Source organism: Cucumis melo, chromosome 10 (genome assembly GCF_025177605.1).
Source record: "Cucumis melo cultivar AY chromosome 10, USDA_Cmelo_AY_1.0, whole genome shotgun sequence".
In the NCBI taxonomy this organism is placed as follows: Eukaryota; Viridiplantae; Streptophyta; class Magnoliopsida; order Cucurbitales; family Cucurbitaceae; genus Cucumis; species Cucumis melo.
Genome location: NC_066866.1, coordinates 712902 through 725174, shown reverse-complemented (window position 1 = coordinate 725174; position 12273 = coordinate 712902). Strand labels below are relative to the sequence as shown.

The 12273-nt window shown below is 34.5% G+C and overlaps 2 protein-coding genes across 3 annotated transcripts; both read right to left on the bottom strand.

The window, feature by feature from the left end:
- Window positions 1-548: 548 nt before the first annotated feature.
- On the bottom strand, window positions 549-5413 carry LOC103489439 (glycine-rich RNA-binding protein RZ1C-like). 2 transcript variants are annotated; one of them, XM_008448608.3, is made up of 4 exons: window positions 5326-5413; window positions 5025-5170; window positions 1208-1716; window positions 549-1002 (listed from the first exon to the last, which is right to left on the bottom strand). In XM_008448608.3, the coding sequence occupies exons 2-4, from the start codon at window positions 5133-5135 to the stop codon at window positions 768-770; spliced, it is 855 nt and encodes a 284-aa protein (XP_008446830.1). In that variant the 5' UTR covers window positions 5136-5170; window positions 5326-5413; the 3' UTR covers window positions 549-767. The 2 variants fall into 2 exon arrangements, with proteins under 2 accessions (XP_008446830.1, XP_008446829.1); XM_008448607.3 differs by having other exon boundaries at window positions 5264-5396.
- Window positions 5414-6352: 939 nt separating this feature from the next.
- Window positions 6353-9831, bottom strand: LOC103489440 (ACT domain-containing protein ACR10-like). Its single transcript, XM_008448610.3, has 6 exons — window positions 9218-9831; window positions 8626-8847; window positions 7979-8084; window positions 7190-7526; window positions 6775-7059; window positions 6353-6688 (listed from the first exon to the last, which is right to left on the bottom strand). Exons 1-6 carry the CDS (start codon window positions 9369-9371, stop codon window positions 6554-6556), a joined length of 1239 nt encoding a protein of 412 aa, XP_008446832.1. The 5' UTR covers window positions 9372-9831; the 3' UTR covers window positions 6353-6553.
- Window positions 9832-12273: the final 2442 nt, after the last annotated feature.

Sequence of the window (12273 nt, the reverse complement as noted above, 5' to 3'; positions counted from 1 at the left end):
TTTGAGACGAAAGATTAGACCTTGCATCTTTAAGAACATCACGTTAATTATTTTACATCATGTCAATTATCAATCGAAAAGTATAAAGCCAACCAAATACCACAATTTTTTTCTACACAATTTTTAAGAAACTAAGAGAAAAACACGTTGGTGGAAAAAATAGAGTCGAGCACTAAAAATGTGCACATTTTTCATTCTCATTTTTGCACATTTTTCTTTCTCATTTTCATAAAGTTAAAGAGAAAATCAGTAACATGAGATCGGATGAAACATTTAGAAGAAAGAAAGGGAGAAAAGCAAAAAAGTAAATTCCAATTGAAGCCCAAACCAATATTTCTTCCCGATAGCCGCAGAGTTTGTTCTTTGATGTCTTATAGGGAGGCCAATTTTCCAGCTTCATCTCTCATATTTACTTCCTCTATCATCATACCTCTGTTCAATACACGAATATGATGCTACTGGCGTCTCTAGTTGTATCTTCACTAATTTGTTTACGAACTATGAATTATCACATTGAGATTCAACTCGACATTTAAGAAACCACAAAATTGTCAACTTAAATCTGTTCTCTTTGCATTCATCGTTCTTTAGAGCATTTATGTGTGTCTCTGAGCAAAAAAACTCAGATCCATGAAAACTACACAACACCAGAACAATCTGTCTCAGTCAGGCATCGGTACTCCAACTACAATCCTAGTGACTAACAGCACAACACCGAGCATGTAGTACTTCTGATAAATCTGATAATGTGTTAACAATAAAAACAGTCAATAACGATCAAATGATGATGGCCGCCCACCACGGCTAGGGCGATCATAAGGAGCTGGTCTGTTTCTATAGCTTCTTCCCTCATCGCGTGCAGGACCACCACTTCCATACTTATCAACCCCACGAGGTCCATCTCTATAATACCCTCTATCTTTGCCATAGCCATTTACAGGAAAACGATCAGAATCGTTATTATACCTACCGCTTCCAAAGCGATCTCCACCAGGTGGATACCTGCCAGATTTATGCAAAAAATCAGGAATGTGATTGGTTAACTACATGATGCTGCAACGAAAACAATTGAGCAGTCATCAATTAATCAACAAAAAGAAAAATATAACATTGGATCGCTATTCTGCCAATTTACTATTTTCTAGTCATAATTACTTTAAACGAACAAATAATACCCTGAAAATCGACAGAAAACATCAGTCAGTACCTGTCACTAACATAGCGATCACGACTTCCATATTTGTTGTCCCTGCTGCTGCTATCAAACCGATCTCTATCTCCAAAGCGCCCACCACCTTCGTAACGATCATCCACATAACGATTGGTATCTCCAGCAAAGCGATCCCCACGATCACCATCACCAAGCCGAGAACGTGCAAGAAATGAGTCTCCTCCCCTTCCTCGGCCACCACCAACTGAAGGACAATCTCTAGCCCAGTGTCCAAGGCGCCCACATTTGAAGCACTCGTCTTGCCTTGCAGATCTATCTCCTCCCCCACCCCCATAGCTACCCCTGCCACCAGTTGAGTACCCTCCCCCCCTGTAACCATGGTCCATATCTTCTCCCATTTTAGGTTCAGCCTTGTTCACTGAAATTATTCGTTCTCCAAACTCCTGTCCATGCATCTCTCTGATAGCATCATCCATTCCCCGCCGATCTGAAAATGTAATAAAACCAAAGCCACGTGGGCGGCCTGTATTCTTTTCCAACATGATCTACAGGAATGCCAAAGAACAAATCAATTGAATAGCCAATAAAACTTAGATCAAGTCCTTAGAACAGAGCTACTAAAGTACATCCCATGCTAATAATGTATACTAAGTGAAAACTAGAAACCTGCTAGCCATCAGTATAGTCTAACCCTAGATTATAAAGTGAATTAGTCCAACCTAACAAAAAACCAGCATCAAAGAAACAGGGATGAAGACCACCACAACCCAGAGTTCCCACCTCCTCACTGTTCAAATATGACAGGCTTCAAGATAAACTCTACAACCTGACCACCAATATAAGGTGGTTTGTTTTGGTATTTAAGATCCCAGTTCATAGCCCATAAAAGTTTGGAGTGGTCACAAGGTTAATCTAAAAGCATGGAAAACTATAACGAATTTTGGGCTTGAAGCCTTAATTACAATTGTGAGAAAGTCACAAGGTATAGATATAGATTCAATACCGAACTGTTACCATGATCTAGAGGTTTCGAACTCCAACAACTACTTAAAATAGATGTTAAAACTCCATCAAATTATCATTCAGGACACATGGTTAACAAACCTACACTCCATTAGAGAAGTAGATAACAGAATAAGTTATGGGTACAAGCAGGTGATGAAGTTTAGCGTATCACATGCTGTATACACAATTAAAAAAAAAAGTACAACATCAAAGAGAACTCGTTCAAAGTAACTGATAATAACACCATAAAAATGTTTTAAAAAGTCCGACAACTTACGTTTTCTTCCGTTTATGAACTCATGGCAACATGTTACATAATTCCTTAACAAAACAAAAGCACCTGCACATCTTTAGGTCTATCTTCTGAAGTGAGAGTATCTTACATCTCTAGTCGCCTTTTATTCAAAAGAAACAATGCCATAAAATCATGGCTACATGGCCTTCTTCTCAGCAGTCAGCCATCCAAAAATGGTACTCAAAGTCAATCTTAACTAAAAAAAAGCCCACTACAAACACTTCATTTGATTTGTGTACTACTCCAACTAGGTGATTTGTTAACCTCGATGTTGTTGTCAAATGATCATATTGGGACGTGCTGTGAAATAGATGGTGGAATAAATCTCAAAAAGAAAGATGAATCCTTAAACAACATATCTTCCAGGAAGAATGGTCTAGGAAACGCAGGCAAGAAGACACAGCAAAATTTCAGGCAATTGAGATGCCAACTAATCCTGCAATAGAGATCCCATCAGCTTGTGGACACAAGAGGCTGTACTAGAAAACTTGATGACGACAACTTGCATGGCAACCACAGAATTCGTGGACAAGAGGCTGTATTAGAAAATTTGACGACAACAAAACTTCTTGCCTGGCAACCATACTTAACTAGGCACATATTCATATTCAACCCCGCTTAAGTTTAAATAGATTCAATAATCGATGAATTCAAACTTTGGTAAGACAAAGACTGTCGATGAGTATAAAATGAGGAAACTAGCACACCAACACCACAAAAAAGGAAAACAGAACAGCAGCATTCTTGGCAAATCTTGAGAAACGACTCCAAACAACAGGAAAAGGATGCAAACAAAGGAATGAAAAACTACAGCTCCATAGTTTCTCACGTTGCCACAACCTAAACCCATTCCTCTAAATAGGAACTGCAACATTGCACCTACAGGAACTCAAATTTAGCTTCAGATCCAATTGCTCTCTTGCAGACTGCAGTACTATACCCAGCAAATAGAAATTCATAATGCTCGGACATAACAGAAAACTGAGGGCCTAAGAACTCTGGAACCTTTGGATGGCAATAATATCGACATCATTCCAGAGTCCGGTCCATCACATATTACTTAACAAGCTCACCAACAAAGATAACAACTGATCAGAAAAGGTCCTCAAGCAGACATTTAAAATTCAGCTGACATCGTACAAGGAGGAAACCATGTCAAACTAAAGACTACAAATGCAGTTTGGCCGATTCTTCAGAAAATGTCTGAGCTGCTAAGCCTGGCATCACTAGTACAATTTCTAGCCACATAAGCTGCTAAACAGAAACCAGTACAAATAACTTTCTGAGCATGCTCGGAAATGTAGGGTACTCTGGCAACTTCATCACAAAAAAATGAAATTCAAAGATGCAGTACCCACTCAAAAGAATGAAATGGTTATTGATCTCCCAAAACTGTACCTTTGCATGCTATCATAAACCTGAGCCATAAAACATGCACCACTTTTACATTTTCTTCTTCATCTTAAATCAAACTGACAACTCACCAGTGAAACTAGCAAATGAGAAACCAGCTATCTCTCACGTGAATAGTAATTAGTCACGGACAGGAACATGAAGAAAGCATTACAAAGAAGCAGCCAGTACTTCGTACAACAAAACGTTCCATCTATGACATATGGCTTCTGAAAACTTTCTGAGATTAGATGACTTAGCAAACCTCATCAACTTCTTCATTAACTTTTGGCCGTACCATTGGTAAGAATGGGTAATCCAAGGATAAATTGGGCTTAATAATCATCCAAAGCAAGATAAAATTCACCAAGAAAATACTAGAACATTTATTAGTCGGATCCTGAAACATTTTAGTGACTTCAGTTTCCTCATCAAAAACATCAAGGAACAATAAAACAAGAAAGGTTTGCTCGAGCAGGCATCAGCACATCACTTGTTAATAGTTCCTCTGGTTTAAATCAAGAATGTCAAGTTCTTTTATCCCACAGAAACAATTAGTCGCTGAATTTGCATATTAAAATCCTACCAAACCCCAATCAGCTAGAGCACAAGATTGAGTTTGCAGGCAACAATATTCCCAATATCCAGATGGTAGCACTTTTTCTTAACCAGCAGATCTAAATCAAATTATACTTAAGCACAAACAACCCTATGACCTTCAGCATCTTGATGCATTCAACTTTACATGGATAGTGAAACCGCTTCCCAAAAAGTTCATTAACAGCGTCCTCATTCACAAGGGAAAAAGAAACATCATCAGGAAGAGGAGGTTGAGAAAAAAAGAATTAAGGTACCATAAAACAATACTGAGAAAACAAAAATAAAAAAAAACATGGCTTCAGATGGTAAAAGTTAATCTTGCAGTTCATCTGCGGTGTTTTGACATGCTATCATCAGAGGGAAAAGGGGTGCAAATTTACAAATATTATTCTTCATATGAACATCAGCACGGAATGACACCCATTTTACAATTTCCTCTCTTTACTTCTCCTATAAGATATAAATGAACAACTTATTCCCATGTGTTCAGTTTAGACGAAGTCCAATATGTTCAATAAAGATCAAACTACAAATCGACGAATATATATAAATAAGGGTAACCTGAGAATCGATAATTTTGCCGAAACGATTGAAGGCATTCTCAAGCTGACGCTCCGTGATGTCCCACGACAAACCGCCGACAAATATTCGGTACTCTTCTCTTCCGGCCATATCAAGCTCCGGATTTCAGGGGGGAAAATATCCTCCTGCACAGCAAAAACCAAAGTAATTTGAGAAATAGGAGCAAAATTTTAGAAAAAAAATCGACGAAAACGAAAGGCATCCAGTAAATTTGTTACCGTAAAGAACAATTGATAGTGAGAAACTGAAGAAAATGATGAAAGTGGAGAAAGGGAAATACCTAATTTGTTCGGTTAGAGTGAAATGTTCTGATAGAATGAGTCTTCGACTCCTTTATAAAGATTCCTCAAAAACCCTAAAAAATAAATTTCTAACTACACACCATATTTATTTCTTTATTAAAATCATAATGCTCTCCCTACAAAATAAATTAAAATATTTAAAAAATATAACAAAATTTTACATTTTATCGATACTTCTGTGATTGTCTATTATTGTCTGTCGTATGATAGAATCTGAAATTTTACAAATTTATCATTTTTGATAATTTTCTTAATTTATATATGTCAAGAGTTAGCTTAACTTAATCTACCCAAAAAAATATTAGATTCAAATTTTTCCATAAAAATTCCGGATTCAATTCCTCCGCTCAATTATTCTTAAAAGTCTTTTTCAGAAAACAAAATACTTATATATATAATATATAACAATAAAATTGGTGTAAATGAAAAAAAAAGGTTTAAATACACTCGTTGAAAAGCTTTTCAATTTCACTCCATTTTACTTTATAATCTATGCATATTTATTTCTTACTTTGCTGCATTTGCATGGCATTCAAATTTATCGAATAGGTTAAGCTATCTGTTGCATTTTGATATCAAAAATTTCTTCTTCAAACTTGAAAAGGTAGTGAGGTTATCTCGTTGTCTTTGCATCTCAAAAAGAGAGATTAATTAAAAAGGATAAAATAAGATTTAACTAGAAATCTTTGTTTTTCTTTAATTTTAAAAAATGTTTTATAAAATCTCCAAAACAAAGTTTAAAATTTACGAAATATAGCAAATGCTTCTAACAGATATCAAAATTGTCCTCGTTTGATTCTCACTTTTGTTTAGATTGTTTATGATTTTTTTCAAAATAAAAAATCAAACCCATTCAATTAGTAAAAAAATTGATGAGAACCAACCGAACTAAAAGCCCTACTCCTTGTTCTGCTCTATAGCATTGACACATTGAAAACAGGTAGAGAAGAGCAGAGGAAACCGAGACATAAAATGGAGAAGAACCAATAACAGAAGAAAATGAAGTATGTGAATAAGTATATGGATTAGAGCTTCAACTGTCAAATTCAAATCTTAAATAAAAAAAGAAAAAAACAACACATTCAAAGCTTCCATGATGCAACTCTCATTTACACCCTCTGCCTCACTTTACTTTTAACTCTACTCCCAACTGTACAGTTATAAAGAGCTACTTCTGTAAAATGACTATCAATTTCCTTTCTAGTATTACCATCCCATCAGAATATTTCTTACTCCCTCTTCAATCTTGTTCTGCTGCACCCATACAATGTCACCTTCGTCGAGCAAGATTCGATAAACTTCCCATTCCCGGCCATGGATCATGTGCCTCCCTATCTCCACCTAAGAACACAAAATGGTTTTTCAGTTAGTCGTAAGAACACAACATCAAGATATGATTTGGCAATAGTTGGATGATGGATTAGTACCGAAAATATGCTCATATTGAGTTGTTTGAGTGCCAAAGTAATATCATGAAAAACAAGGGGGCGGCCACGGCCAGATAACTCCACAGGATTGGCTACTAGAAGCTCGGTGTCAGGACCCCTGCTCACCACAGCAGCTCGAAGAGGCCGCGTGAGTTCCATTCTTAGACGGGAACATAGAGCGTTTTGCTTGTTTGGGTCAACTATCTTACAGCCATCTGATTGCATTGTGAATAACTCAATGTCACATTTTCCTTTTGAATTGAGATGGAATCGTCCATAAGAGACCTGACCGTCAAATAACCAAACTTTCTTAAACTCAGAAATGAGAGGCAGTAGTTAGGACAAATCTCATACAGATCAACGAAACACATTCCAAAAAATTATGTGCTTGAATGAAGAGAGGAACGAAGTTTACCTGAATATTGTAATCCTTCAAAGTTCTCATGATATCATACATAAGACCTTTGTGATCTAGACAGAGAAGTTGAATAACGGTGTGAGAACGGCTAATGGCATTGTCCATACTGACGACAACCGAATTCGAGGGAAGATGTCTGTTAGAAGGTCCATTTTGCAGCTCCAGACTGAACAATTCTTCAGAAATGGAGGAAGGTAGATATGGTGAGCGTTGTGAACATGCAGTAAATTCGGGCCCTGCCAACTCGATCTCACAACTCATTAGGACATCAGCCAAAATCATTTTTAAACGATGCATTGTCTCCTCCTGTCTCTTTCTCGTGTGAAGAAGTTCTCTGATTGCAAGAATGTTAACCCAAAGAAAACATCAATAAGAATTATTTTGAGCAAAAGGCACACCTGGGCACATGCTTTATTAAAGTTACCACGGCTAAACTATGGTGATTTCGGTCGATGATTATGTTAGGAAGGTTAAATGGTTAGATCATAACATTTAATTATATCGTTTCATTTTCAAGTCATTATTTGGGTTTATTCTTGTTAAGGTATGTTAGTATTGAAATAATATTCTATTGTACAAATAGGTTATTATGTCATGTATCTATCAGGAAAGCATTTGAAACCCTAGTTGATTTTGCAATTTTCTATTCTCCCTCTCCTAAATCCCTACAAGATTCAAGCAATTCATTCAAGTTAAAGATTCTCAATTCAACATTTATACATATACAAAGGATCTTTATGGCTACACACTTCAGTACAATGAAACACAATATCTTGAATGACAAACCTTGTATCGGTAATAAAGAAGAGGTCCATCATTTTTCCATCCGGCGCAGTGGAAACCTTCACCCTTCTTATTGTTAGTTCTAGCTCACAAAGGACCTCAGTCACATCTACAGGCGAACATAACGACGCAGGTCAATAGGAATAAGCTTAACGTTTGGAGTAAATGCATGATGCATCGACAACACAATTATATATATTCAGAGAAATAAGCTATCTCATTGACAACAGGGTGCAAATGTTAGGACAATAACTCAATGAAATATGAATGTTATTCAAGCCAAAGGTAAATTGCCACCCAACTAAATGACTTCATTCTAACTAAAAACAAAAACTATATAGAATAAATAGATTACACCTCGAAACCTTTAAGGGTTCAACTAATTTGAGAAGTTTTGTGAATTATCCAAATCGCAGAAGACCCAACTGATACTAACATTTTCTGGCCAAAAACTAACATTGAGAATACATATTGCAGATGATACTTATGGAACAAAACCTACAACAAACGATCCAATAGTCTTTCAAATGGCATATATGCATCGTCAACCAACCAACTTCAATTCTAAAGTTATGAGAAAATAATAATAATAATAATAATAATAATAATAATAATAATAATCATAATCATAATAATAATAATAATGATACCATGCAAAAGGCCTTTAGGGTGAGAAGAACACCAAAATTTCAATAGGAAAACATCTGGAGGTTTCTGTATCTCCTTTTCTTGCTGATAAAATCGTATTCCTGAAGTAGAAAAATGGGAAGGGCAGACTTCCAACAACCTCTTCTTCAACAAAGGCCACCTGGTAGTTGGCTTCCCCACAACCCAAAGGACTATATAACACCATTTTCCATCTGTAGAGAAATCTGCTCCCAAAGAAAACATGATCAGGACTCATGAGTAACAACAGGACGAACATGATCAGGACTCATGAGTAACAACAGGATCAACAGACCAAAGAGAAAAAAACACACATCTCTATTTGACAAATACTGATAGTCATAAAAAGAAAGGTAGAACTACCCGTAAAGAAAGTAATGATCTAAGAACAACCAACCTATTTGTTATTGAAGGAGAATCCAAATTGGGGTATACCAAAATCACTACAAATCTCAGAACCCACCAGTGTTTTTGTATACCATCATATAAATGCGGATCTAAACAAACAAGAATTCAAGTCCACAGCAGAATAATGATAACACAAAAAGAATTAAGAGAGGGGAGTAGGCTTTTTACCTCCTCTTGAAATACTCAAACCAAAAAGCAAAATGATTCTACACAAATCACATCCAAGGCCAGTCTTATCAGGGCAATTCACGGTGATAACATGAGGATCCCCTTGCTTTTCTCCAGAAGTAATAACCACAGAATCTTCATACAAAATGCCCATTTTCTCTCAACTTCTTCTTCTTCTCTTCCACTTCACTACACTCTGGCTTCAACCCTTTCCTTCTCCATTGGAATAGAGTGAAAAAATGAAAGTGGGTGTTCTAATTCTTGGATGAACTGCAGTACTGGAGCAAAGGGCTTTAAGATGGCGTTGAAAGAAAGTAAAATCTGGGGCAATAAACGAAGAAGATATCATCCGTGTCCCCTTTTTCCTGTACTTGAGCGCTTTTTCCCACTGGATTTTCTTCGTGGATTGGTGGTTTTATGACTAATACCATCGATCCCAATTTCTCCTTTCGTCTTAAAATGAAAAAAAGAAATCCCTTTTTTGATGCTAAGTTCGTTCTTCTCGTGGCTTTTCGTCTTTTGGGATTCGGCAATACGGAGGGAGAGATTTTCGGGATTGTCCTTTTCCCACTTTTCTTTGCTTACTCCGTCGTGGCACTCGTGTAAATTCATACATCCCTAAATTAGAAGAATTGACATTTAATCCATATCTTCATCTTTTCAATATATACTTATTTAAAACAAATTACAAATTTTTATTAGAAATTTATAAAAAATAAAACATTTCATAAAATATTTAAACTTTAATCGATTTTTGCTCCATAAAATAAATACTTTGTCGATTTTTAATATTTTTAAAAAATTCCAAATTTATTTATAAATATGCAGAAAAAATATTTATCTCTTATCATATTCTGAAGTCGATGTAATTGTCTTTTAAAATGTTGTTATATATTTAATTATTATTTTACAGATTACTTCATATTCAATAATATAAGTATAGAATTCTTAAATATATCAAAAAAAACTAAAATATTTATAAAATATAACAAAATTTTAAATTTTATCGAATTTTATAATTTTTTCCATATATAATCTATTATTTTAAATAAGAAAATATACTTATGGAAACAATATAAATTTGGAGAAAACGCCTTTACCTTAGGCATATATTATGCAAAATTTAATGTAGATTTCAAACTTATTGCAAGGGTTTTTATAATACTAAAAATATGGTGTGAAATCTAAATTTGGTATTTTCCCATATATGATAAGTAAGCATCAAATGTAACATAATTCAATGAATAATGCATTAAATGGCCTTCTTTCTTGTTTTGAAACTTCAATTTTCCACCTCTACTTTCTTCTTTTTTTTTCTTTTTTTTAATAATAATCATAGTTGGAATTTAATTTAATCCATAGCTTTATTGTCTTTTATTTTGTTTTCACCACCAACAACAACAATGAATAATTTTTTGAATGGAAAATAATTTAATTTTGTGATAATTTTATTTTAAGAAGAAACGAAAATTAGATCGAATAATGTTGAATTACAAGGAAGACGTGAAATTATTGCTAATAGATAGGACGTGCAAACTTGAATTGAATAGGAAACTAAAAACGAGATTAAAACATTTAATAAAAAGAAACAAAATTGAATGATGTTGAGGATTTGAAAAGATTAACAGGTCTTATCACGCTTCTATTCGATAATAAATGTGTTGATCTCAAGATAAAATATCGTATGAATCTAATATAGTATCAATCGGTTAGGCAATGTAAACTTGTTTGTTTTAAAGAGAATATCAAAACTTTATAACGCCGCGAGGGTAAAATTAGAGTTGTGACGTTGATGATCAAACAATTTCATAACATTGGGTTTGTTATTTAAATAATATTAAATTATAAAGTTTAAGAATTTATAGACTTCATGTTGTAAGAAATTGATAATGTATAAAATTGAGAGTTTTTATGGATGTGATTCATAAACTCGTTGACCCAAGAATAATCGGACAACCCGAACTACCCACCCAATCCATATTATATGGGTTGTGCTAGTTAAAAATGTAAGTCGGAGGGTTGGAAATTTTGAGTCAACCTAATCCAATCCGAAATAATATAATATATATATTTACATGCAGTCTTAAATTTTGAATGTACACCAAATTTGGATTTTTTTTAAATGAACAATTTTGAACTTTACAACATTGGAATTTAGAAACGAAAAAAAAAAAAAAAAGAAACATAATCCGACAATACAACCCAACTCAATCCATATTTGGAAACTTAATTCGAGGATTGTCAATCAAACCAATTCGAAAAATATAGATTGGGTTAAGAATGTATCCCAACCTAACCCAACTCAACCTGTTTACACCCGGATGAGAAGCTGAGGTCAAATAAAGATAAAGTTTCAAACTCCGGACCAAACACATTTTAAGCTCATTAAAGACAAAATACATATTATATATATAATTTAACCTTAATTTAGAGGAAAGTTAAGAATGGAATTAAATTAGTAATTAAAGGAAGGAGATATTTAGGGGGATTAGGAGATATTTGAGTACGGCAAACCCAAAGAAGAAACGGGTCGGATTAAAAAAAGAAAAAAAGAAAAAAAGAAAACGGATATTTGATTTTATCGCGTCGTTTCGGGCTCCGGGTATCTTGGAATGGATAGATATTAAAGAGAATAGCAAACGCATCGCGATATTTTCACGATCCGTTCGGTATGTCTGGAACTACCGAACACGCCCTACATCCGCAACTAAGATTATGCCACGTCGCATATTCCTTTTATCCAATCCCATAAAGAAATCAGATAATAAGGAAAATTAAAACTCGGGGGACCACTCCTAAATTGAAACACATATATACCAAAATTAGTTATTTTTATAAAACCTATACCAAAATCAGGATTTAAAAGATAAATTAATAAAACTAGTCAAGATAAAAAGGAGAAACCCTACCAAATTAAACATTTGACCAAATATTTTACACGTCATTTAAAAATCAAATATAATTAGTTTTATCAGTTAATTATTGTGTTTAAACAATTTAAGAGTGGTTGATTTACCTAAGTTAATTGTTATATTTAGTGGTTGTGTTTGAATAAT

Excerpts from the sequence above, each read along its gene's own strand:
- LOC103489439 (XM_008448608.3), bottom strand. The coding sequence starts at position 5,135 with ATGGCCGGAAGAGAAGAGTACCGAATATTTGTCGGCGGTTTGTCGTGG. Across the intron at positions 1,717-5,024 it reads GCAAAATTATCGATTCTCAG|ATCATGTTGGAAAAGAATAC; the intron begins GTTACCCTTATT and ends GCATTCCTGTAG. Across the intron at positions 1,003-1,207 it reads GATCGCTATGTTAGTGACAG|GTATCCACCTGGTGGAGATC; the intron begins GTACTGACTGAT and ends TAAATCTGGCAG.
- LOC103489440 (XM_008448610.3), bottom strand. The coding sequence starts at position 9,371 with ATGGGCATTTTGTATGAAGATTCTGTGGTTATTACTTCTGGAGAAAAG. Across the intron at positions 8,848-9,217 it reads TTTGAGTATTTCAAGAGGAG|ATTTCTCTACAGATGGAAAA; the intron begins GTAAAAAGCCTA and ends CTTTGGGAGCAG. Across the intron at positions 6,689-6,774 it reads TCAATATGAGCATATTTTCG|GTGGAGATAGGGAGGCACAT; the intron begins GTACTAATCCAT and ends TTGTGTTCTTAG.